At 33.1% G+C, this 26,561-nt stretch overlaps 1 protein-coding gene across 2 annotated transcripts in view; it reads left to right on the top strand.

Moving 5' to 3' along the window:
• Positions 1 to 9,801: 9,801 nt before the first annotated feature.
• The window catches only part of LOC110994614 (ras-related protein Rab-37), a 31,059-nt gene continuing 14,299 nt past the window's right edge, over positions 9,802 to 26,561 (top strand). The window contains exons 1-3 of one of the 2 annotated variants that reach the window (XM_022261379.2): positions 9,802 to 9,989; positions 15,754 to 15,912; positions 17,879 to 17,989. In XM_022261379.2, the coding sequence (XP_022117071.1) occupies positions 9,984 to 9,989; positions 15,754 to 15,912; positions 17,879 to 17,989 (276 nt within the window). In that variant the 5' untranslated portion in view covers positions 9,802 to 9,983. Of the gene's footprint in view, positions 9,990 to 15,753; positions 15,913 to 17,878; positions 17,990 to 20,690; positions 20,793 to 26,561 lie in introns of those variants that run through there. The other variant, XM_045628990.1, reaches the window with a different exon arrangement.

The following is a 26,561-nucleotide window of genomic DNA, read 5'->3' as shown; positions in this document are numbered from 1 at the left end:
TAAAAATCATAAATTATAAATCTTAAACATACTTTTATTTTAAGCATAATACGTAGGTACACGATCTATAGAAGCAACTGAACTAAATACAAAAATCAAACATACCCGTTAAAATAATATAAGATTTCACAAAACGTTTGTTGCTTTACACGAAACTTTTACCTGAGACGGGTTCCGATACGGTTCAACACACACACTAACAAAATACTACATAAGTAATAATCGATATAACGCTAAAATATTTTCTCTTCTGCTAAGTAACGCCATCTGTTGGCGAGTTTATAAACCTCACAAATCCCACACTTTAAAGTTTTATGCTTTACGATTCGTTTTCTTTGATTATATATTAGTTTTTAATAATGGTATTGAATTGATTTGATAAGGTCACCAAGCATGATAACACGAAGAAATAGTTTACGTTTTATCGATGTGGGACACTGTTTACTCAGTTTTTAGTAGCTGAGACATTTTGAAATAAATATAACCTACAGTAAATGCACCAATACCAAGATAATTTTACCATTTTATAGTCTTTAAGTCACCCAACGGTGAATACTTTAATGCTCAAGAATTCAATTTTAAAACGTCCAGCAACTGGGCAGTTAGTAGGCGGCGAAGGGCTTTAGGGCGGGGCGGGGCGGAGCGCTCCCTTCACCCCGCCCTAAGGTGGAGTTATGCGTCTGCGCGTACCGACACTCCCTACGAGCTTTCAAGTTGTGCTTTTATATTAAATTATTTTTTTAGTAATATTATTGTTATGCTTAAATCTAAATTTCCTACAAGTATTGTTCAATTTGAATGTCTTTTTGGTAAAACGATACCGATAACGATATACAGGACTTAAGATATAAATTTAAATTGATCACAAGAACAGAGATTCCTTTTGCTAGAGACTGTGAGAATTGTATTGGACACTTTATGTTAAATTCCTTTTAGTAAAGGTTAGACTTAAATTACTTTTAAGTGTTAACTATTAACGTTAAATATTACGAGCTTTTTTTTTTACTTGGGGAAATGCATTGCGCATACCCGTCAGCGGCGCGACAGCTTGGCGCGGAATGGTTATTACCGCCTCTCAGAAATTGTAAGAGATTTGCCACGGGCCGTCATTTCCCGCGCTCAATAAAGCTTTAACTACGTTTGGTAGTCTTGCGTCTTCGCCCTGGAGTACATCTAGCAACGGCCTCCTTTCCTCCTTCCATGCTGGGCAGTCCCTCAGCGTATGCAGGGCGTCATCCCGGCTGTCTCCGACACAGTGGTGGCAGGTTGGTGCCTCCTCACATCCTACTACCTACTCTGTGCAGATGATTAGCGAAACATCCGTGCCGGACACGGATGTTTCGCTGCATCACAGCACAGCACAGCATCTGCACAACACGATAGCTGAGCTGGCCCCAGCGCCCCCCTTACCCAATGTGGAAGCAGGGGTCTAGGGGTTCCATAGTAGGTATATTTACCGGCACTCACACCCGCAAATATTACGAGCTAGCCTAACTCTGAATTTAATAAAGTTATTTTGTTTCATTTTATAACAAAATAATTGAAACAGGTGCAAATGTACCTACGCAAAATTTTATTATGGATTTGACAAATCTTTATACATACTTTATACTTTACTAGCGATCCGCCCCGGCTTCGCACGGGTGCAATGCTGATACTAAATACACTACAGAAAATCTGTTAACGTTGTATATAAAAATGTGGGTTATCTATAAGAGATAGACATATACCACGTTATTATACATATAAACCTTCCTCTCGAATCACTCTATCTATTAAAAAAACCGCATCAAAATCCGTTGCGTAGTTTCAAAGATTTAAGCATACAAAGGGACATAGGGACAGAGAAAGCGACTTTGTTTTATAATATGTAGTGATGAAGACAATTTTCCGCAGCTCAAAAAGTTCGCAAGAAGATTGATTTGTGCGTTTGGAATTAATTATAAATGCGAACAGTTCTCTTTATTGATGAGAGTCAATCAACGCATAACTTGGAAAATTATTTACGTATTTGTATCAGTGGAAAGGATATAAATACCGATGGATTAGTTTCCTACATTCCAGCTCAAATGTCTCATTGATTACGGTGTATTTAAATTTCGTAGTTTGTAACATTTTCAAATTTAACAATTTAACCATAGTGTTCCATGTTTTTTTTCGAGTATCTTCGTTTATAGTCGTGTATTTTCGTTTACCTTCGTTTATCTTCGTTTATTTTCGTTTATTTTCGTGTATTTTCGTGTATGTTCGTTAATTTTCGTATATTTTCGTTTGTCTTCGTTTATTTTCGTTTATTTTCGTGTATTTTCGTTTACTTTCGTTTATTTTCGTTAATCTTTATTTTTCGATTACTTTCGAGTATCTTCGTTTATTTTCGTTTATTTTCGTTTATTTTCGTTTATTTTCGTGTATTTTCGTTTACCTTCGTTTATTTTCGTGTATTTTCGAGTATCTTCGTTTATCTTCTTGGTTAAGGATTAACGCTGTATTGGTTAAAATCGCTTCGAAAATTAGCCATTATTTGTCGTAAAAAGTAAATGACAAAAAAGTTATTGTGGGTTATCCATAAGAGATAGACATATACCATCATGGACTTTTCTGTAGACCTTTTCAATGGGTACAATACTTAGTACAGTATTTTGATAAAACTCGTAGGGTTCAGCCTGCGTTTGCAATGTAAGCGGAAAAAATGTAATTATTTACGACATCACATTAGAAACCTCAAAAATAACAGTACTTCTCCACTATTTAATGTTGATGTTATTATACATATAAACCTTCCTCTCGAATCTCTATCTATCTATTTAAAAAAAACCGCATCAAAATCCGTTGCGTAGTTTAAAAGATTTAAGCATACAAAGGGACAGAGAAAGCGACTTTGTTTTATAATATGTAGTGATAAAGAAGAAAAAAATACTAAACTGATACAGGATACATGAAAAACAGGAGAAGAGATAGTGCCGGTGAGGTTTTAGTGCTAAAGGGAAGAACATTACTAAGACGTCGAAGGATTGGAAGCACCGTACAATTTGCGGCTAACTTCTTTAACAAATAAAAATTTTGATCAAATAAAATCCCCCAATTTTTTTTTACTGTAATATTTAAGTTACACCGTTGATATGTAAGGGGGTATCCTGGCCCAATCAAATCTCGTCGTGAAATAACGGCTGCCAAATGAAATAATTATTACTGTCGTTGGGATTGATAAGAACACCAAAATGTTTACTCCAGTCAACTATCTTGGCCAACTCATAGTTGTATGGCTTGCGGGAGATCATCGAGACTTGATTGAGCGTAGATAGACTAGGGTTTCCCAGAAGTGATTGCTTGTTAGCTATAAGAACGCTCGTTGTTGACGAAATTTAGACAAAAATAAATATTAATTTATGTAATAAAGTTTGCGTATACCTAGTGTAAATTGTTATCGTAAATGTTAAAACAAACAAGACGATTTATTTTCTTTTTATTTGTCTTCTTACATAGGTATTTTTATATTTACAATTATAAATAATGAGGAATTGAATCTGCATAATACAAGTGTATTTCTTGGAATCACCATGGGATTCAATAGGTACTTCAGTGGTCCCCTCATATTACCGGTTTGGCGGAGAGACTTAGTTAAAAAGATTCGCTCACTGATGTCAATACAGCTAGACTTGTTTATTTTTGTTACTTTCACGGCTTAACGACTTATGCCTTATTATGGGGTCGTGCTGCTGATGTCGAAACTATTTTCAAGCTGCAGACGAGGGCTATCCGTGTAATCTATAATATAAAATGTAGGGAATCTCAGAAAGATAAGTTTAAGGAAACTAATATAGTTACCTTTTCCTCGCAATATATTTATGAAAATATTATGTATTTATATTATGTATACAAAAGTAGTGATAAGTTTAGTAATATAGTACATACGCATAATGTTAATTATCGGAACAAACGCAGGCTGCAATTTCCCCGTACTAGACTATGTAAAGTTAGTCAATCTGTTTAGGGAAAAGGGATACTTTTCTTTAATAAAATCCTAGAGGCTCTTTTATCTCTGTCTTTTAATAAATTTAAGAAATGTATTAAAGAAAAGCTGTGTAAATAGGCTTACTATAAAGTAGTATAGTAGTATAATTAGTGATTATCTACTTAGTTCATAAAAGGGCCTGGTACTAGTGCTGGGCAGGCTACTTCTAGTGATTTGCTAAATTTGTTTTAAAATGAGTGTTGTTTGATGATTTACTTTTTTTTTTAAAGAGTCCCGTGAGTTTTTTACGCCGGCTTTTCCTCTGACTTTTTAGTCGATGAGTAGGGATGCGTACAGGGAATTATATAACGGTCAGAAATAAAAGCTTTATTAAATAATTGTTAAGGTAAGTAAGTATTAATTTTAATATACTTCGTTCAGAGACAAAACATAGAAAAAGATAATACATAAGCGTTGAACCAATTGAGTTTTCTCTATTTTTTACTATTACTGTCATTGAAATAGTGTTTCAAGAAATTATTTATGTAGGTAAGTTTCATTCAGATTGTAATTCGGTACTACGTAAATTAATAATAAATCCAACACAAAGAAGAATAAATTATACTTTTACAAAGTTTAAAATATAAAAGTTTACACGAATTACTTTTATGTATTGAATAACGTTCGAAATAAAACTAAAACACATTACCTCAAGAGATTATCATTAAGTTAATATAAAAGTATATTTAAAGAATCTTTTTATTAAGTTTGTAAATGAAATAAGGCGGATTTAAATGCAAATGAGTTCGTGAAACTGTTGAGATGCCGACAAAGCGGCGCCACGGCGCGCGGATGCCGGCGATTTAGGCCTAAACGTTGCGCGATTTGGTCATTACCATTGGATTCTGATTTCCTGGTACTCTCGGACCAAATATTTTTTTTTGTTTCAAATATTTATTATATTTGTTTGTTTTTTTTATTTATGGTTATTTCAACTAAGTGCTCGATAATTAATATCATCAATTACGTTATTACATAATTACATACTGTAAAATAATAACACATTTATTATTTATAGGTACGACATTATCCGATAAATCTTATCGTATTTGAATAATAATTAACTTTAGTACTTATAATAATTATTTCAAGCAAACAAGGTAAACTTTTCATTTAACAAAAGAAAGAAAGAAGTCATATAAAACGACCACTTCTATTTATTCGTCATTGTCCATTGAATAAAATTAACATACTATTCAATTCATTCATTCATTTACAAATTCAGAGCACTTTCTCGCAGGTCACGTATGAACTACACAATCCGCATCCGTTCCTTTCTGAATACACAATTGCTAGCTCTCTCTCTTTCTGCCTCACATAATTCGTATTGCTGCCTCGTCGGCTACGCGACGTTGCCAGACCGCGTGTCTTCACCCGTATCGGAATTATTTCGTTAGTATTTAATCGGACAGAAAAATAGTTTAGACCGTAATTTAGAAAATTTTAACTTTAGTCGCTGTACATTTAAGAATATTGGTATATTGTATGGTATTGGGTTATTTTATGGGAAGTCTGGTTTAATATGCAACCTTGAAATCATTAATATACTGGTAAAAATATCTTACAACAATAGAATTGGTGAATTATGTTTTATCAATATTGGTTAAGTGATCTTTCATCGGTGGAAACTTCAATGCCTGTCTTTGCACTAATTGATTTTTCGGTTTAGTAAAGAGACAAACTGACAGCACTTGCTTAGCATTAGCGTATAAAATCAATGTATTAATTTGTCTGCCCTAGCTTCTCCTCTTCTCTTAGCCTCGTATTTTTTGAGACAGAAGTCTCTCGGCTCGGCTTGTGGCAGTTTTGACATACGAAGTTATGTTACCGAAAGTTAATACATATAACTTCAATATTATTTTCTTTTTTTACTTCTGATGGCAAAAGAACATATAAAGTACTCTCGTACATTGACAAAACTTCATGTTTTGAACACTGATAATGCTGATTACTTGATCAAATCGTAAAAATAATGTTATAAAGCGATCGAAGCTAATATTAACTTACAAGTGCATTCAATAAAATATCATTTATTCTTTAAGGTGACTTTTGTACCATTATGAACGTCAAAGATGCGTCAAAGTTAAATTTAAGAAACAGCCCGCTACTTCTTTCAGTTATCAAATATTTTGTTTAAATGTAAGTAATTAAAAAACACAATTTTTGCGATCTAAAGTTGAAAAAAAAAACATCACCTTTGAACTCAATTTTCAATGTTAACCTTGATATTTTTTAAATTCGGACAAAGGTCTGGCTTTAAATTGTTTTCTCTATTTGATGATTTGTTAATTTAATAGTTTATCTCCTGTGTCTGACCTTTACCATACGAGCGAGTGTCAATTATTGTGCAGAAAGAAAGTCCGTTGGTGCACAACCGGAATCGAACCTAGAACCTCAAGGATCAGAATCACTGAAGGCCTAGTGACTTGCCAACACTATGTTAACGAGTCACGATTATTTACCTAATGTAGAAATAATTGTGAAGAAAATTTTATGTACCTACGATTAATTATCTTCCAAGCGACTAACCCATTAATGTAAAAAGAATTCATAGAAATCTTTATTTTTGTTTAAAATTGATATTAAATGATCTACCATTATTGTTCGTCCTACCTTCACTTTCTGCTATGACCACCTAGTATAGAGAAGCGCTTTAACCACAGTTGTGACTGAAGATAATTAAGGCAATATGGTAGACGAGGAACGCAGCGCTAAACAGCGCAGAAGATTGAATTGAAGTTTCAGGTTCGGATCAGGTTTAATCGTACCTTGCAGCCTCGATTCTTGACTTTCTGTTAAATTAAAAGTTTAAGGAGAAGTTAATTAATATTACCTACTTAATGTTAGAATACCTGAATATATTTGTAACACACGCAAAAAAATGTCTGTTTATATTAAACTGGAAGTTTTCGGAGTTTCACTTTATATTTTTGACTCCATACAGCGCAAATTCACATGGAGCTGTTCATACTGTTCTCACCTTTGGGTGGGAGCTCCCCAGTACCACCTTCTTCCGCCTGTCCCTATTTAATGAAGAGTGATTCCAATCGTCGACAGACAGCTTCTTAGTGAGCGGCTTGATCCCTTGGCGTTGCGTAGACATGTTGCGTAGAGATACCTATGGGGTTACTCGCCCTCTTCTACTACACTTAGCATGAAGAGTGTTTATCTGAGTGTCATCATCGGACGTCAAGGCAGAATACAAAGTACATCCGTTTCACCTCAACGTCAGTCGTTCTACAACGTTTTTGTCGTGCTGAAACAGCTGGCTAATAAACTATTTCCGAACCACGACTTGATCGACTTGGGATCCTTCGACAAAAGAGCGTTTCAATTCTTAAAGTATTTGTTTCGGAGATTAATTCTGTTCTGTACATTAAATTAAGTGCAGTACACGATTAATGTACCTCGATGAATAACTACACGATTTCGTACACTTTTCACCAATGCATCAATTAAAATAATCTAATTTTACACCTTATCACAACGGGTGAAGAGCCAGTTTTACCTGAATTAAATTTAGTTTTAGGATGTTTTATTGGTTTATCTTTTGGTTTATTTTTGGCTGCGGTAGGCGGTCGCTTGAGTTGGTATTTTTTCTGGCGTTTTTGTAACTTGAGGCAACTTTGGATTTAGACCGCGTTTCCTGCTATTGTGTCGAAATTTTCGATTAGTGCTTTTGTTTGTCTGTTTTTGATGCCAGGTGATAGGTTTTTGTGCGATCTTGGCTTTAATGTATTTTGATTCCCGGTAATTATTGTTTTACCAGATACCAAAACATAGAAATTTTCCCGCCCTCAATTGACCGGGACTTGACAATGAATCCTCCAAAGAATTTGAGAATTATTAGTATCAACATATATTCTACGAATGTTTTAAAAATACGACTTATCTTTGGATAAAACTAATTACATAAGTTGGAATTTCTTCATATATCTATACAAACTACAAAAAAACCTTATTACTTATTAAATTGCAATAAAATTCACTAATTGTTGTTTATCATACTACCACGATCCAGCTAACGCCATCTAGTACAGCGCGGCTGGATTAATGTAATCTTCGGTCGTCCTACCGAAGGGAACGTCATAGACGTGCGAGCGAGATGGGACATAAACAAATGCTTCCCATCGATTGCGGAGGTCAACTCGCGCATGTCAAGAGAAATTTTATTACTACGAGTTCTAGATTCGAGTTTTATTATATATTTTGTAGTTTTATATATGAGTTTAATATATTAACTGTGTTCCGCTGTTATTATATACTGTAGTGTTGTGGCCGTCAGATACAACTTTGTAAAGAAAACTTAAAACTTCGAGAAGGCTTCTCTGGAATTAAGTAACTAAATACTTTAATTTTACCAGCCAATTCAGGCAATACTCATATTAGTTGTTCGTATTTACATAGAAATCATAGGTTATAAGATAATTTCAAGCCAATTAATTTCATTGTGATATCTTTATAGCTATAAAGTTTTGTGGTTTAGTTTTTGCAGGTACCTACTATATCTGCAGGACTTAAACGTTAAACACTTACGAAACGTAAAAACTAAAACAATTTTGTATAACTCTCTGATGCGCAATTATATTGTATATAGTAGCATTCTATTGAATCCATAGAACGCGATCCATTCCCAACGTAATTCATTAGTACTGGATTTTCTCATAGGATCCCGTCTCATCAGCGACATAGGAAGTTTAATATGACGTCACTGTACTATCAGTTCTGAAGTCGTTGTTACGTTCTTATACAAATTATAGTACATTAACAATGTCGTCCCAAAGTTTAAAATCAGCAGAATTTTCCTAATTTTTTCTGCTAAACCAAACCAGGAGTTCAACCACCTCTCTATCGAATTCTTCACGATCATAAATGGAGCTGGATATATTTAGTAGTGGGCTGATAAATTTTAAAAAAAGCATTATTTGTTACATTGACGTTTCCGAAATTGTTATATATTTTAGATAAGATGGCTTGTAACATACACTGTAGATTAAGCATTATGTATATAAATAAGTAATATAAACCATCCTGATACACAAACGTTATAGATAATAGGAAAGCATATCATATTTCTATCAAAACTCGATTGAATTAAAAGGTCGAAGTTTCGAGAATAATGTGAGATCACTGTCAGTAGTATCGCGGTTGAATCTGCGGCTCGCATCGATTTATCAGAATACAGCCATACACGGTAAAACTTATCCAAAGATCTATCTCAGCAGTTCATTACTTGATTTTTTTTAAATTTAGACGTTTTTGTGTATGAAAATGTGCTTCAGCAATGTTTTTGATTATTGTGGTGAGACGGCCTCTACGTTGAGGTCCCGATGGAGGTCGTCATCGTGAATGTATCAGGGAACATTAGCTATTTCCCTAAGCACTTTGATATGGAATCGTTGGATTATTTGGAAAGCTCTACGTAAGAATACAAAATTGGTAAAACTAAATTGTTAAATTCCATTACTATTACTTAAAATAATTTTCTTAAAAATAAATAAAAGTTTATTAATGTTAATCGGCAGTTAGTTCGTTTCTATGTCATTTTATTTCTTTAATTGTGTTGCAGCCATATCGTAATTAAATTGTTAAATCAATATAAGCAGTATAATATTAAGTGATAGCTCAATTCAACGTTGACAAAATAACATCAAAAAATCTCCGGATACATCTCCGCATCCGTCCTCCCACTGTTCCCTACAACACAACTACACACGCACGCATCAATGAAACACGTTTTACGATCACACACACTAGCACACTATGGAATTTTCAACCCTAATGTTGTCCTACATTCAGGACATAACCTCAAAAAATGATTCGGTTCGCGGAGATCAGTTCTAGTGTTTCCGTCTTCTGTCACCAGAATATGTGAACTTGCCGCGTGTGACGTATGTCTTCAGTTCAGCGTCAGTGACAGCCGGAATGCACGCCCGGTCCGTTTTCGGCAATTTATGATAGTGTCAACCAAATGAGTGTGAGTTATTAGATTTAACTGTTGGGCGATTGATCACCAGCGAATTGGGAGCGCATTTGGTATTCGAAAAATTTTTCTTTTCAAGGCTTTGTAATTCCCAATTTACGGCTGTCTTTGACAAGAAAATACCAAGCTCCGTCAGCGACGCTTTCTGGATTGGTTATTTAATCGCATGACAAGATAGTGGGACACTTATCAAAAGGTCATGTGATAACAATTTATTAGCGTTTCTGATAAGAATTAATTTCCGATGAATTTTGACCTTGAAAACGCCTCTGCGTCACGTAGAAAGTAGTATAATATTAATAGAGGCACTTTTTATGAATAGTGTAATTCATAGAGAAAAAGTTTAAAAGTCATAATGTATTACTAATAATAAATAATAATTAAAATAAACTGATCAAGATACTCTAAGATAATATCTTCAAATAATAAATTTTAAAGAAAGTGCCTATCTGATACCCGACTCTCTGTTTTTCTGATATTTTTTTTCTCTTAACAATAAGCAAAAAATTATTTGTACTATTAGTTTTTTTTGTAGCATTTATGTTTACCAAAATCTTATTTTAGAAAAGATAACTTATATTGTAGATATAGCATTATGTATGATGTGGTAAACTTCAATTCTACTTCGACAAATATTAAATGCATATATTATATTGAATAAATTTAATATTTTCGTCAGCTTAAAAGTCAGCTTGTATGACAATGAATAAACATGAAGGGGGATCAATAGCATCTAAATAGGCTTAATTAGGTGGGTGGGAGTTGCAAGGGTGAACACCAGTTGAATGTGTTAACATGGCTATATTTTTGTTATCAGATATCGAACTTTTAGTATATATCTTGACGCAATTTCTGGGTACTGAGAAAATACAATGAGATTATCATTGCAATTGTTTTAAAGGCTTTATTTTTATAAACGAAAATAGCCACCTAAGCTATTCATTCTCCATTTTAAAAATCCACAACGTAATTAATATTTCTTTATAAAACAATAAAAAGTTCAAATACTTAAAAAATATTTACATTAATAACATCTCAGTTGATTTGTTTTATCACTTTCTCGTTAGATGGCGCTTATAGCAATTTAAATAAATTTCGCTTTAAAGTATAAAATTTTTTTTCAAATTGATTTTTTAATAATTAATACTGGTTGATTTCACCTACTGATAAACATTTAAACTTATAGTCTGATTTATATTATCGTAAGAGTATTTATTGCAGTATTAACATTGAGAATCAATAAAAAAGTCTGCAACGTTTGCAACACCTGGCAAACAAATACAATGGTAATATGTTTATAAAAATCTAACGTACATATACACATTATAAAATTAAGTTGTTTACAAAACATACGAAACAGAACACAATTAAGTACGTAATAAATATAAACAGAAAAATGAAATTAAACGAACATTATTTAAAAGAAAAAACTAAATTATTACTACACATAAAAAATTCTGTTCCCGTTTCATTCCTTTGGTAATGATGGTGTGCACAATCAGAAGTATTGCAAGCTAAAACTGGAAACATTCGTGAATTACGCAGATTATTCATATCATGTTGTTAGAAATTAACGACAAATTGGGGCTGCATATCGGCCTATTAAGACTTTGATAAATCATTTATTCAATTACCACATTAGAGCAAGCGTGGTATCAAATATTATGATTTTTATATAATGATTGAATTGGAATAAAAAACCAAACTAAATTCGGAGTACATAAAGTTGTCACGTCTACGCTACAAATATGTTAAAAGCCTTCGTATGGATTTTCGCAGAAGCCGGGATTTAATAACTTTAATATACCTAGCTAATATTCTCGATAAATCGACTTCAAAGGATACATCTCAAAGTGACACAAAGCTGAAAGCTTTTAATAAAGCAACAACCTACTTGTACTCAAGCCTTCGATATTAAAATACAGCTTTCTCCCGCGTTCTCGCGTGATTTTAGGATGAAATTTACACTTTAATGAGACATTCCAAGAATTGACGCTCTCTCTCTTCTTCTTATAGTGCCATCTCTTCTCGAAGGTTGGCGATCATCATCACTTCCGACTGCTACGACGTGACCTTGTATGATTAGTTACGCTGTTTGCTTGCAATTAAGTCGTTGAAGGGTGATAAATTAGAAACCTGACATTAATCAAAAATTATTATTACTATGTCAAATTCAATTAAAGTATTTCCGAACCGACTTCAAGTCCTTCAAGAACAAAACGTACCTATTCTAAAACTGCTGGCAACGCGAGTCCTCTGACATTGAAAGTGTCCATGGGCGGCGGTATCGCTTAATATCAGGTGAGCCTATTTTTTTAAAAAGTGCGTGCGTACAAAGCACACATGTCAGAAGTTAAGTAAAAACCCAAATAGATGATCATGTACCAGTAAATGATAACACCAAGTATATTTATATATATATATTCACATTGTGTACACACTGTTAAGGTGCTAATGATAATATGTATAAATAAATAAAATTCTACATGACGTTATGCGACAGAATTGTCTTTTAAAATTCTAATAAGTATGTAATAACTAAACGAATACATCAACCATTAGATTGTACTTTTTCTCCATCTCCCTTTCTCACTCTCTGTCAAACGGTCTCAATCGCTCTCTCCCTTTTCTTCAAGAAAAACGCTGCACGTCTTCGTAGCGTTTCATCCGTAAAAAACTATCTTCATGCGCCTAAAAAAATCTCTTAAATAAACTTATTTCTAGAACTAAGAAATCTACTAAAAATTAAAATACTTTTATGGGCAAAGGAAACATTTGTAACCGGATGTAGGTATTTGGAGCAATTTCCAATTTACGGAAGTTAAATAAACATTGCTATCGTTTAAGTGACTCCGTCACGTAGGGTCGGGTTATATTTACATAATACCCCACTCGTGAGGGATGGCGTTATGATGCTTCGTAAGGTTTTAATTACATTTAGATGTATCCGGGTAATAGTAGTTCCAAGATTGTGTAATCAAGTATGTAATTGATCCTGATTCAGATCTAGAAATAAACTGAATTTCTTATTTTCTTTTATATCAAGCATTTGTATACAGTAATAAACCTTGTTCCTTCCAAGCCCCTCTGTGTGGAGTCCTTCCAGGGATTTCCACCCCATGGATGGTTTGCTGCCCATGACATGTGGCTGGTAAGGTCACCAAGGCCGCCCAAAAAGGCTACCAAAGGCAAGAAGTAGTTGTTGTATTGCCGTTATCGTCAAAAATAAATTTGCAATAACAATTCTTTTAAAGACAAATTTGCACGCCAGTATGTGTGGCAGAATATTTAAACTGTAGATTGTATCATAACATTTTTGTAGCATATTCTTACAAATAAAATTATAATTATTATTACTGTGAGTTACAATTGAAAGTTTTCTTCACAAGAGTAGTATAGATACATTTATATAATCGAACTAAGCAACTCCAACACTAAATTCATGTACACAATATGTGTACGTACTTGAATGGTACATGGGAACAATGGCGTTAATACATAATGTCATTATAATTTAAAAATATCCAAGGCAACGTAATTCAAAGGCCAGTAATCTACATTAATAAATAGTAAAATGTATGGTTCAACGTAGCTATGTATAAATTAACGACTGTTTGAAAGTCAATATTAATAGTAATTTCTTAGTCATTATTATTAATGTCAGAGCATGGCGTAAGAGTCTGCTATTGTCACCATATATTATTTATTCATTATATATCAAAGTCAATTTTGTTTAAATTTGGTAATGCCGGTGGTTTATTTGATTTCTCAAAGTTATTTGATCTAAAACTGACGACTATTCAATGGTCGATAATAATGATATCTCTAAAATATATTATATATATATATTAGAGAGGTAAAATTTGTAGAATTGACAATTTCCACCCTGGGACTCATCACTCATCTGTTTTCGTTTCACTGAATCGTTTCAGTGAAACGAAAAACGTACCCGAAAACTTGATTACACAGTAGTTGTGGTTGTCAGTAGATTCAAAACGTTATTGATGGATTTACGAGACAATACAAGGGGTTTATTGAATTAACTGTGCACGCGATATTCATACGTACCTGAACCAAATAAGACACGTTTTTCAAAAGCAAACTCGTCATCAATATTGCAATTTGTCTCTGTGTAGCATCCTTTGATCTCGGACTGGGTTTGACGAAGGCATAAGCCCATTTATATAACTTGATTATAAACCGAGGGCTCATAAAATGTATAGTGACAAATTATACATTATATTACAGATTATTCTAAAATTACATCAAGTATATACTTAGTAAGCTATGCTGTGGTAACATAAAGTCTATATAATAAAATAAAGTAATATGTATAAATAATATAATAATAATAGTATGTAATATGTAAAAATAATTCTAATATAATAACTAACCTTAAAATGTAATAACTAAAATATATTATTAACAAAAGGGACTCCCTTTAGGCAAGGTTCCGAAGATACTGGCAGCGTTACCCCTATGAATCGCTAGACTAATTTTTGTCCGAGGTAGGTGCCAGCTCTTTAGTCTTTGGTAAGTAAAAATATGTTTGGGGGCGGTACCAGAGACAGCGAAGGCCACTGGCCAAAGTTGGTTGCGATACCAGAACCAGTCTTCTACTCAGATTACCGTTAACAAAGTTGTTGCGCGTACTGAATTCTGTCTCCGACATTATCGACTTAAGGATGTTATCATAGTGAGTTCACAGTATCGATATTATTTATCTTGTGTATATTATTTATTTTATTGGCATTATCGTATTGGCTTAGTACTGTAAAAATCTGTATTTTTAAGAATAAAATAATGTTAGTACACTCACCTAAAGTTGAATGTTGCGCTTAGGACTACTAGGACAAAGTGGTCATATACAGTTGTAACTCTGGGTAACTTTAAATAATGACAAAATTGTTCTACAATAAAGAGTCAAAAGTGGAAAGATTTTTGTGTCCACACTACTACTACTAGCACTACTTAGTTTTCTTTATAGACTTTCGAAGAACTTATTATATTGCATCGATAATTTAATCTACAGATGATTTACATTTGTAAAAGACGGTTCAGATACTACGCAATTATATACAAATAGATCAAGACTGAATATTACAAAGCCTTCATTTATATTTCATGAAAGAAAATTTTATGATTAGCTAAAGGAAATGTAAGCTACATCAGACTTCAAAGAAACATTTTTAACACGAGATATCATCGTCAGCTAACGGATAACCTTAATGTAATTTTTCATATTTTATATAAAAAAAAACGTAATATATTATCTATTTTTAACATGAAGAATATTATAAGAAAACTCAATATGTTGATTAAAAATCTTGTTAGTTGTTTAAACTCAATTAAAAAGTTTTATTTGATAGATTGCTGAAAATATTAAATCCCTTTTTTTTCGTGAAAGTGCTTTCGTCAGGTTTTTTAGTTAATCTTATTCAATGTTCTTAATCTTAATTGTGTTTATATAATAATAATAATAAAACCACCATTAGCACTACAGCCAATTGAGATCTAGGCCTCACATTTCTGTATCTGTTTCATAATCATTTGTCAATCTAATAGGTAAGTAGTGATCAGCCTATTAAATGCGGATATAAAAAGTCCTTTGGTGCAGCGCCGGGGATCAAACTAACGAGGAAAATAATCGCACGCAGAAAATCCAACATTGCTGTCATAAATCAATTATACCATGTTAAATTGTTTTCTGGCTACGTGATTAGGCAAATCTTTAAATTGAATTTTTAATTTTTTATAGCAAATGGGAACTGACGACAGCATGAGCGACGATGTGTTCGAAGACGAGTTGCGTGCGCCGACGCTACGGACCACGCCCTCACCCACTGGCTACAGAGACTACCGGCCTGTGGATTCACCTGCGCGAGCGCCTCACGAAGATGACATTCCCATACATAAGGTAAGTTCACTGTTCAATAAATGAGTAACGATGTAGATAAATTATAAAATATTAGTTTTTAGCACAAATCAAATAAAAGGTATTTTGGTCTTTATCATTATTAACATAGCTCTTTATTTTTCCTTTCTTATATATAAGGTGAAGCAAAGAAAGTTATTAAGTTTTTGCCAGCACCTCGAAAAGCTTGTCCTTTGTTAGATTAAATTGACTTCAGAAGAAGCAATTGTTATTCATGAAAAAATCTAGACACGACAGTTCATACACTTATTTCAACCTGTCACGGCTCTCGATTTTGATAAAATACTTGTAATGTATAAAGAAAGAAGAGATTGACTGATTTTTTAGGATTCTTGACTTTAGTTAGCGTTTCTTTCTTTTGACAATTGACAAATTAATTGTCAGTACGAGTGAATGTTTATTACACAGATAAATGAAAAATCATTGAGCTGGTGTTTGAACGCCCGATCTTAGGGTTCGAATAGCTGAAAAAAATCAATAAATTTTTCGTTTTTGAGTATATAATCTTTTGATATACCTAGTAGTGTTCTTGTTGTATGTATTAATACATTTAATTATATTAATATACAATTACAAACTAAAAATATATCTAATAACTAACCTTAAAATTTAATTATTAAAAAATATTATTAAAAGGAGTCCCTTTAGGCAAGGTTCCGAAGATACTAGCAGCGTTCCCTCTTTGAATAGCTAGACTAATTCTTTGTGCGAGGTAGCTGCCAGCTCTTCGTTCTCCTGTGATGTCGACTAACCTTTTTGATAATTCCCTAAAAAGCTTTAATGCGCTAGGACCCCACGGACCAAGGGTCTCGACACCGAATGGGACAAAATCATATTCAGAGCCTAGACCCCTGTATTTGCAGACTTTAGCTTTTTCAGCCGCATCACAAGCCGCACCAGCTCTCTTGTTAGTTCCATGAAGATTGGAAGGGGCCAGTGTGTCTGAACAGGTGGCATCCCATACCAAAACCCGACCCATCTTCCATGGAATCAAACTCATACCGTCCGGTCTCTTGCCATCGTCTCTAGCAATTCCAGTCGGCTCAAGTAGATTAGGCACGTTGACGGTGGCAAGGGACCGATGTATGATATCGTTGAGTGCGGCATGTCTCGAGAAGCGGCCAGCACTTTTTTGACATGATAGTCCGTGATGTCCTAGTTTGTCGACATCACTGCCACAGGGACAAGTATGAGGAGCGCAGACCGGTACCCCAAGCCGCAGACAGGCTGCGATTCGGAGCGTGTCAGGTTCAAGAAATGTTCCTGTATTTGACGAAGGGTAAGCGTGAAGCCAATAGCCGGCCTCATGCGTACCCACGGCCAAAAGCCTAGCACGTGCTGAACCTGTACTACGGCTCAAAAGATTGTCATAAGTCATTTTACTGTCTATGTCGTCCCAGCTCCTCTGTGAATTTAGAGAAAATGGAAAAAAATGTCATATCCACCATTAAATAACTCATTAATATTTAATTTATTTATTTGGAAACAAAACAGATACATCTATACAATAAAAAAGTTAAAAATTATTTCACTAATAAAAATATGATAGAGTGCAAAGCAAAAGAAAACCAAATATGACAGTAGGTACAACATTTATAAATCCGGAAAACGACAAACATACCAGTAGCTATAATAAATAAGAAAGATCTTACAAGACAAGTATTAGGACATAAACCGTTGTTTTAAATTATTTTTAAATGAAGCAGTAGACGAGTGCGAAAAAGGGTCAATGTTTTTGACAGAATCTAAAGCAGAACACATCATATGAAGAGGCTCGCGGAAACTGTGTGGGCGTAGAGTCCTGGCAGGAACATTGAATAGCCCTAGTATATAACCATGGGATAGTATAAAATATATAGTTTAAAGTAGTTCAGCTATTATAGATTTGACAGGTCTAAAAGGTCTCCAAAAGCCTTTTTCGAAATTGCTTACAGCCTTCTCTTTTCAGACAATATTGCTCGGTGACAGCGGTGTCGGCAAAACGTCTCTGCTCGTTCAGTTTGAAACTGGTAAATTTCAACCTGGGAATTTTTCAGCGACCGTCGGTATTGGATTTACGGTAAGTATTTCATTCAAGGTCTTGTTTATTATAAACCAGACGTAAATTCCCTTAAAATGGAATTCAATTTGCTTAAAAAAATTGCAACAGAAAGTATGCTACCTGAAATCATTAAAAACATGAAAATGAAATGAATGAAAGTGTTGGTCGACGAAATGAGAATCTTCCAGCGCTATCCTGTGCTATCTCCCGCCAACTGCTGGCTTTCAGGCCCCTTTAGGGTCGCAGAGCCAGCGGAGTACGTACTACTGGTATTTACCAGAGTAACATGAAAATATTTCAGTTGATAATTAATTTCATAAGATTAGGTTTAAGGAGTTTTGTAAAAATTTGTTTTAATTTTACCGTCGCCTTGAATGTTAAACTCGTAGTTTGCTCATTTAGTATCTGGTTTATTAATTTTGAAGCGAGAAAAGTTTTACATACGAGCAACAACTTCGGTAAAGTTCCTCAAAACTCTTGTACTTCAAAAAACTTGCTTTAAATTCTTTTTGCTTTTATTAGTACACGTTACTTGTACTGTGTACTCGTAGATCTTTGAAGTTCGATTCCAACTTCTAAGAACTATCATAAGGCAGTTTCTCAGTCTTAAAAAAAAAAATAATTTTACCCTCTCCTCTGCTTCCTAGTATAAATCATTATTGTATATCAAGATTTAATAGATAAAAAAATAACGTATTATGTACGTCATAAATTCATTTGTTTGCACATGAGTTGGTTGATTGGTAATAATCAAAAAATCTAATTTAACATTTCAAAATCTACTTATTAAATATTAAACCACTGACACAACTAATTAGATACTTAATTGAATATATTTTTCTATATTTAATAACAAATAAAGTAGTTAGTTAAAATATAGTAATTATTAATACAACGAATACACTCTGTTTTTTATGTAACAGTCATTTTATATTCGCTATTCCGATTCCTTAACACAACTTTACGAACCTAAACGAAGAGTGGCAAAAGACCTCCCTTATCAAAAGGCCTTACGACAATTGTACGAATTGGTCCTTTAAGTGACATCTGACTCAGGACAAAGAAATTGCAAATTATTTCAATTACTAAGGTAACAGAAATGTATAAGAGAAAACAAATATGATGTTCGCAACACAATTTTTCATGTTTGGATTGAATTGCTTAGATTTTTTGATAGCTTGTTTACCAATTATATTAATTATAAGTAATATAATTAATAATGAGTGTTTGTGTTGAAGTATCTTAAATTAAAGTAGTTTAGATAATTCCCATTCTAATTTCCTCATTATCCTTACGACGAACAATTGTGTGCCTTTCATGTTAAGAATATATAGAAACGAGGTATATACGACGGCCACCGAACCGTTCTTTATAGTACAGATATTAAACCATACATCACTTATTAGTTCCTCGTATTTTCGATGTGTCGTCCTTAAACATATTTAAAAGGCCTGTAACGCACTCGGAACTCAGCGGTATTGGCATAAGAACCCTGAAAAAGCATAATCTCGACCTACTTGAAAATAAATGTACCTATCATAAATTTATAACTACAGGCATAAAATTAAAGAATAAAAAATAAATATATTATGAAACAGCCAAGTATAATTTCTTAGATAAAGGAAAATCGTAAAACAAAGAAGTCGATTTGATCCCTTGCTCGAGGCAACTCAACTCATTTATAAAACTAGGTGCCTACGAAGAAAATAGCTGCTACAAAATTCTACTTACACTGCCTTACAAATAACTTTCAAATTCTTCACAGAAGTTATAATTAGTTTTAGCGAACCTATTTATATGCGTTAGTTAAACACATATTTTTCTATCAAATTTCTATAGACATATATATAATTTTGACACTTATTACTTCAATCGTAAAGTATATTCAAACTAAAAATTACTGACTACCTACAATTGCTGCGTAAATATTAGCTGAGTACCTAGAAGCACGGCAAAGGAGTAGGACTTCATTCCTTAGTTTAATATGAGTTTATTAAAGGGGCGATTAAACAGGCTTGGTCAGACGTGTCCTTCAGTAGACCCACCCACCATCGGCTGTGATTGTGGGCAGCATCTGTCCAGTTCTGTATAAAAAATGAGTCTAATCGAACACATGAAATCCTTATAATTGGTTGGACTCCCAGCTAAAACGAAGCAAATGCAAAAAACATCAATTTGTCCTGCAGTTTTCACTACACTAAAGCAAGCTTATAAATTTATCAGCGATATTGTTAGTAACATCTTGTGACTGATACAATCGTTACATAAATTATCATAATACTGTTTCGGATTAATTATCTATTCAAATAAGGATTCCTGTGCTCTTATGAAATGAAAACGGGAGAGGCGGTTTAATTAATTCATTAATATTTTAGCGGTGAAAGAATTCTTCGACGTAAAAATGTCTTTTTTGTTGTATTAGAATAGTTTAAATATCATAAAAAACCTTTGCAGTTATAATTTGAATCTCCAACTTACGGCATTTTATTTCGCATCTTTTACTTCCTGTATTTCTGCTATTTTATACACACAGCTTATCAATATCGCCTCAGGTTTATTAAATGTATTTCCCTCTAATTAATCGAACGGAAACCGCATCCAATTTGTAGCCGAGCTTTATAGCTCAATGCCGTTTCCCGAGCAACGCGGGGCGGGGTGCCCTAGTCGGGACTCAGGAGCGGTCTAGGATTTACGAGCAGTTGCCAAAGAGCTACGGGACGCGTTGACATCCCTCGGGGAGCATTTTAAGTTACGAGCCATTCATTTCAAAGATCGCGTTCGAAATTCAAAATTAGTGCGAATGTAAAAAAAGTTCAAAAAGGTTTTATTATACCAATATATTATGACTGGCTGACTAGCAGTTTTAACAGGATTTTCAATTTAAGAAAAAAGTAGCAATCGAAAAAAATTCCTTAAATTAATCTAAAAATTACTATTTAATATGCTAAAATACAATTTATTTATTAATGAAATTCGTAGATGGATCCAAATGCTTTAATCAATCACATCGTTGTCATCACAATTTACAAACTCGTTTGTTTCTTGGCCTCTGTTTTTGAAACTTTTCAAATTTTAATTACATCTCCAATCGAGCGGTTTGAATTAACTTCCTTTAGTCTGATTAGAGAACAAGGCGTAAAAAATGATGTTTTTTATTTAGTGAGCATTTTTACTAGAACTATCGTAATGGTCCAGGTAAGTAGTTACTAAGTAGACGATTAACTTTGTTATTGGAAAGTGTACTCCTACCAAATCATATTTAAAAGTGTTTAATTTGCACTATGGACGACACTTACGCACGGAGGCTTTCCTAGTATTGCATAAAAATGCATTAGTAGTATTAACGTAACTTACATTTTATGTTGCTTAACGTTAGGTTGTATCTAATAACCGACCTGGTAGTCTTTTTCTTAGCCGCTAATCATGCTAGTAGATTTTTTTAAATAAACTTTATATATAACTGAAATAGGTTGTGACAAAATACATCTATTTTTAACACTGGTTCATGGTATGTTGAAGCCTCTAGATTAGAGATCCAATTCAGCAAGCGTAATTTTTATGCGATCTGCGAATTTGTGTTCTGGATATTTTGAATTTATCTATTATTTTTAGATGAGCCCCCAAATTGTAAAAACAAATATGCATAGATATCAATGGTACATACTTTGATTAATCAAATATATTCCATTAAAAAAAACCTTTTTTTTTTTCCTTTCATACAAAACTTCAATCTCATATGTAAGACCCAAAAAAAAAACAATTTCTCATTGTATAACAATCAATACCTTAAAAAATATTCAACCGCGTCGGTGCAATTTATAAGCATGGAATAAACTGTTGCTAACATAATTTTCTGAGTGATATTCACATTAGCACTTTCATTAATAATTCATAGGATGTGATTTAATAACTCTTTACTCTATATTAATTAGGAATTGAATAATATATATACGTAAAGAAACATTGTTAGATTATAGAGCTACAACTTTTTAAGTCTGAGCCTCAAATTTCTCTATCTATTCATGATGATGATGATTTGTAATATTCAAGTTGGTGATGAACCTTCAGTGTCCGACACACGACTTTTCTGGCCCAAAGCATGCCGGCAGTGCACAGTCGGAGATCAAACCTGCGACCCCAGGGATGACAGTCGCACGTTGGAACTGGGCCAGTACTGCTCAGTACTGGCCTAGTGCCTCTGCTGCTCTTTTATTAGATATTCCTTCAATTAATTGAATAGTAATTCGATACGGTTTGTCAAAATATAAGACTATATAGCAAAAATATACATTGGCTACTTCCATACACAATAAATTACCATTAACAATCATACATATATATTATATATTTAACAGTATAAATACTCGTAATAACGCAGATTTTAGCATCCCTTGGGGCTATTCGCTTATAAAGTGCTTTCGTTAGATAATATTTTTGTTACATTAAAAGTCAGCACAACGTTTTATATTACCATTTTTTTAAATATAATTATTGCTTTAATTGTCGATACGATACGTTTCACGTTTATTGAATATTAATTTTTTAACCAACTTCGGAGCAAAACTTGTGTTGTAGTTTTTTACCTTCAATGTATACTTTATTATTCAATAAATACTAGAAAAATTAACCTTAAACTATAAAATCTTAAATATATATTGCAATACTTAAAATATATTACTAAAAAGAGTCCCGTTATCTTTAATTGGGGAGTAAATGTTGAAAAACCTTAAATAGCTGTTAATGATTACATTATTTTTTTAACCACACACGATTTACTTTTATTCTACACGTACAAATTACGATTCGTAACTCCAATAATGCAACCCGGGGATTAAAACAATTTTCGCTTGCATGTCACTAGACTTCAATACCCTTCAGTAATTAATTATTATTCTTTGTGAATTTTAAAATAAGCGAATTTAAGTAACGAGCTTTCCAACTATGAATATTAAAATTGCATTTAACGACGTAAAATGATGAATATTTTCATAATAAAATTCATTGTTTTTGTTGTAACATATTTAATGATGTACCCCTACTATATTTTGAATAAAACCTGTTTAGAGAACGTCAAATAAATATGTATGTATAAATTGTGTTTATAATTATTAATAATTAAAAGCCTTTTATTTCAAATACTTTTACACTTAACACATTCACATATCTGTCATTATTTTTAATTATTTGTGCCCTTTTTTCCTCCTCCAAATCCCACCATTCCTGTCTGCACTGTGCCATGTTACAGCTGTTTCTTTAATTTGATCTAGCCACTTTCTAAATTGTCTTTTTTTATTGTACCTTAGGCTCCAGTTGAATACGTTCTTGCTCCACTTTTCTGATCCTCTTGCCCCGCCAAATTCCATGTGTTTATTAATTTACATGATTTTGCTACTTTTATTTATACGATCGCATAACGAAACTAAAAAAAGCTATCGTATTTCTTCTCTTCTTAATTAAAATCTTATTTCGGGATCGATCTATCTTCTTACCAATCAAGCAATGTTCATTAGTATATATGTTTCTCAAAAAAAAAAAAACCTATAATTTCCGAAACAGTTAGTTTTAGAATGCACTTGAATTTAGTCTCGCTTATCCCAAAGTTTGAACTAATATTCGTAGTTAGTTGAAAATTATGTGAGAGCAAGTTATGCTGAGGTGCTAATAGATTCCTATGCTGCTTAACTTTATAATTAATTATTATTCATTGGATATATAAAACGCTTTTTTTTATTATATTCAATGAGATATTACGAACAACAATCGCGATAAATCATAAAGTTTTTTTTAACTGCTGTCCAAGTAACTCTTTTTTGTGTTTATTTTATTAAATACAAAAGAATTTAATAATAAGATCTTCAAATTATTGTCAAACTAGTCTTGCGGTTTGTAAAACAATGCATTATTTAAATAAATACAATTGTTAAAGTAGAAATGATAATATCATCTAATAAATAATTCCAATAAGTATAGGAAAAGAACGATATCGAAACAATAGACAATATGAAACAAAAAAAAGAACTTTTGAATAATTTCCTCACTCCGTGAGCAATTATTACGTTTTAATAAAGTCGGCAGCCAATCATTCTCCAATAGCGGTCACCGGTGCGGAAACTGGCGCACCTTGACCCACACTGAGTACTCAGTGCTGACTATATTTTCTATGCTGATGTTTCAAAGCTTAATTGTTTTTCCATTCAATATTGTTGTATTGTAATCGATTTTTTCGTGGCTTTTCGTTATCAAGAACTTAATAGTTTCAGGGAACCTGTCATTAAATTATCTTATCTTTTTCTGGACTATTTACCCTGGTAAAGCCATATTGGTAGATAAATAAATAGACGAGATACTGAATAAAATACGTAGTATTGTTTTTTATTTACATAGCTTTTACACATTTAAAAAACACTTTTTTTAAAAGTAATAAAATTTTAACTGTATAACAACGCGTTTACAACATTAGACAATTATTAAATTACTTTTGACGTTATAAAACTGTCCAGATGTTTCCCGCCCTATAATTTAATAGCCATTTTCAAATCGTAAAGATATGACGAACGCGTTAAAAATGAAAAGCTCTTCTCTCAATTCTTTTCAAATAAAGAAACTTACATCAGCTGAGGCTAAACTTAGACCAATTTTAAAACCACAATTTTATAGATTAAGGGCCTGTTTCACAATGTCCGGGTAAGTTCCAAATAAGCTATTTGTTACTTATTTGTAGGATAAACAGTATTTTTGCGTTTCACGACTGTCAGATAGCGCTATACGTCATGAAATTCGAAGTATCTTATTTGGAACTTTTATCTTTCGAATAATTTGTGTTGCATAGCTATTTGGCACTTTATCCATACATTGTGAAACAGGCCCTAAACCAAATAATCAAGTAGCACTGAAGCGTCTTATAATTTCCCACAACGAAGGTTTATTGAATCGATCAGATTAATTGAAAATCGCCCTTCGAATAGAGTTCAAAGGGCTGCAAGTTGTATCTAATGTTGTCAAGAGCAGTGAAGCAATCTGCTAAACAATGGGCGTATTGTTCGCAAATTGCTTAGTATTTAGTTTTTATTGCTTAGTGGCATTGGTGTCCAAATTATTATACTTATATACATATTTTATTGTCTTGTATTATTGTATTACTAATAAGGTTTGTTCGTATCGTGTTCGTCAATTTTATATTTGTATGTTCATCACTCTTAATTTGAATTAACAGTGACCTGATGTTTCGCGGCACGGCCACACAGTTAAATATATTAAAAAAATAGTTAAATACAATTTATTTCCAACACTAAAATATTCAGTATTTACAATATTCTTAACGTACCTACATAGTAATAAAAATTAAAAATTGATTGAAATTTTAAAAGATTGGTTCCTGTGGCTGAGTAGCTTTAATGCTGGCAGCAGTTCCTCGCTGTGTTGCCACATATAATCGGTGAGCGAAAAAAACACCAGCTCTCTGGTCACCGGTACTATCTACCTGGCGCCAACTTAAATGTTTAATAAGCGTCTGTGCACTTGAGCCCCACGGTCCAATATTCTCTACTCTTTTTTTATATGAGTTTCCCTTGCTCTGACCGAATTAACTGACTCAATTCTTTAAATAGATTTTAATAAAGCTTTTTACTAAAAATAGACATTTTCAATCACACCATATAGTAGAGTGGAGATCAAACGAAGCAATATGTTCGTTTATGTAGGCTTTAAGTGATCCGATTATAGATTGTATTAAATTTAAGCCTAGACTAATAGGTTACAGCATAGGGATTAATACGTTACGAATCTTAGGTATATAAGCATGTCATGACGTCATGCAACGTTTTACCCTTGATTTATTATGATAGTTCTTAATAGCTTTCGTGAATTAGAAAGTTGATGATGTTTTAATACCATCGTATTAGCACGTAAAGTTGTCGAAGAGAGAGAGAAGAGATACAGGAAGAACAGGGCGCTCTTAATTTCCATACATTAATTTACACAGCGTTGGCCAGATTGCTTCAGTGTGCATCTCCCATCCCTGAGGTCGTAGGTTCTATCCCCAGCTGAGCACCAATCGACCTTTCTGTCTGGGCATAACATCGTCAAGGGATATTGGCCTCAAGTGTGCGATGTTTTATTTACATTTGATTACGCTTCTAAATTATAACTAAAATACTATTAAAGGCTTTGAGAGTTACAGATTACGGCACCAGCGAATAAGCGAATGGCATTTATACGTTTGAATAAATATAACGACCAATTCTTTAATAATAAAATGTAGAGAATTTTATATGGATCTTTTTCATCATTAATTATTTACACAGATTTGAATTCCACAGCTGAGTGGATGCGTAAGGGAATAATGGCTCTTGTTTCGGTAACTCCCCACCTATTGATTTAATGTGTGAAATGAAATGAATATAAGTCTAAAGTTATAATAAATACGTGCAAATACGACAAAGACAACCCACAATTTTTAGCTTTTAAAATTATGTGTTGCCATTGGATAAACCCAAAAGGTTTACGGCTGTGTTGCATATGATGGATATTTTGAAGAGATTATACTCATAAAAATCATCCAAAGGCGTCAACTAACGCAACAATTAATAGT

The sequence above is a fragment of the Pieris rapae genome, chromosome 7 (assembly GCF_905147795.1).
Source record: "Pieris rapae chromosome 7, ilPieRapa1.1, whole genome shotgun sequence".
NCBI classification, from domain to species: Eukaryota; Metazoa; Arthropoda; class Insecta; order Lepidoptera; family Pieridae; genus Pieris; species Pieris rapae.
This window is presented reverse-complemented; position numbering and strand designations above follow the sequence as displayed.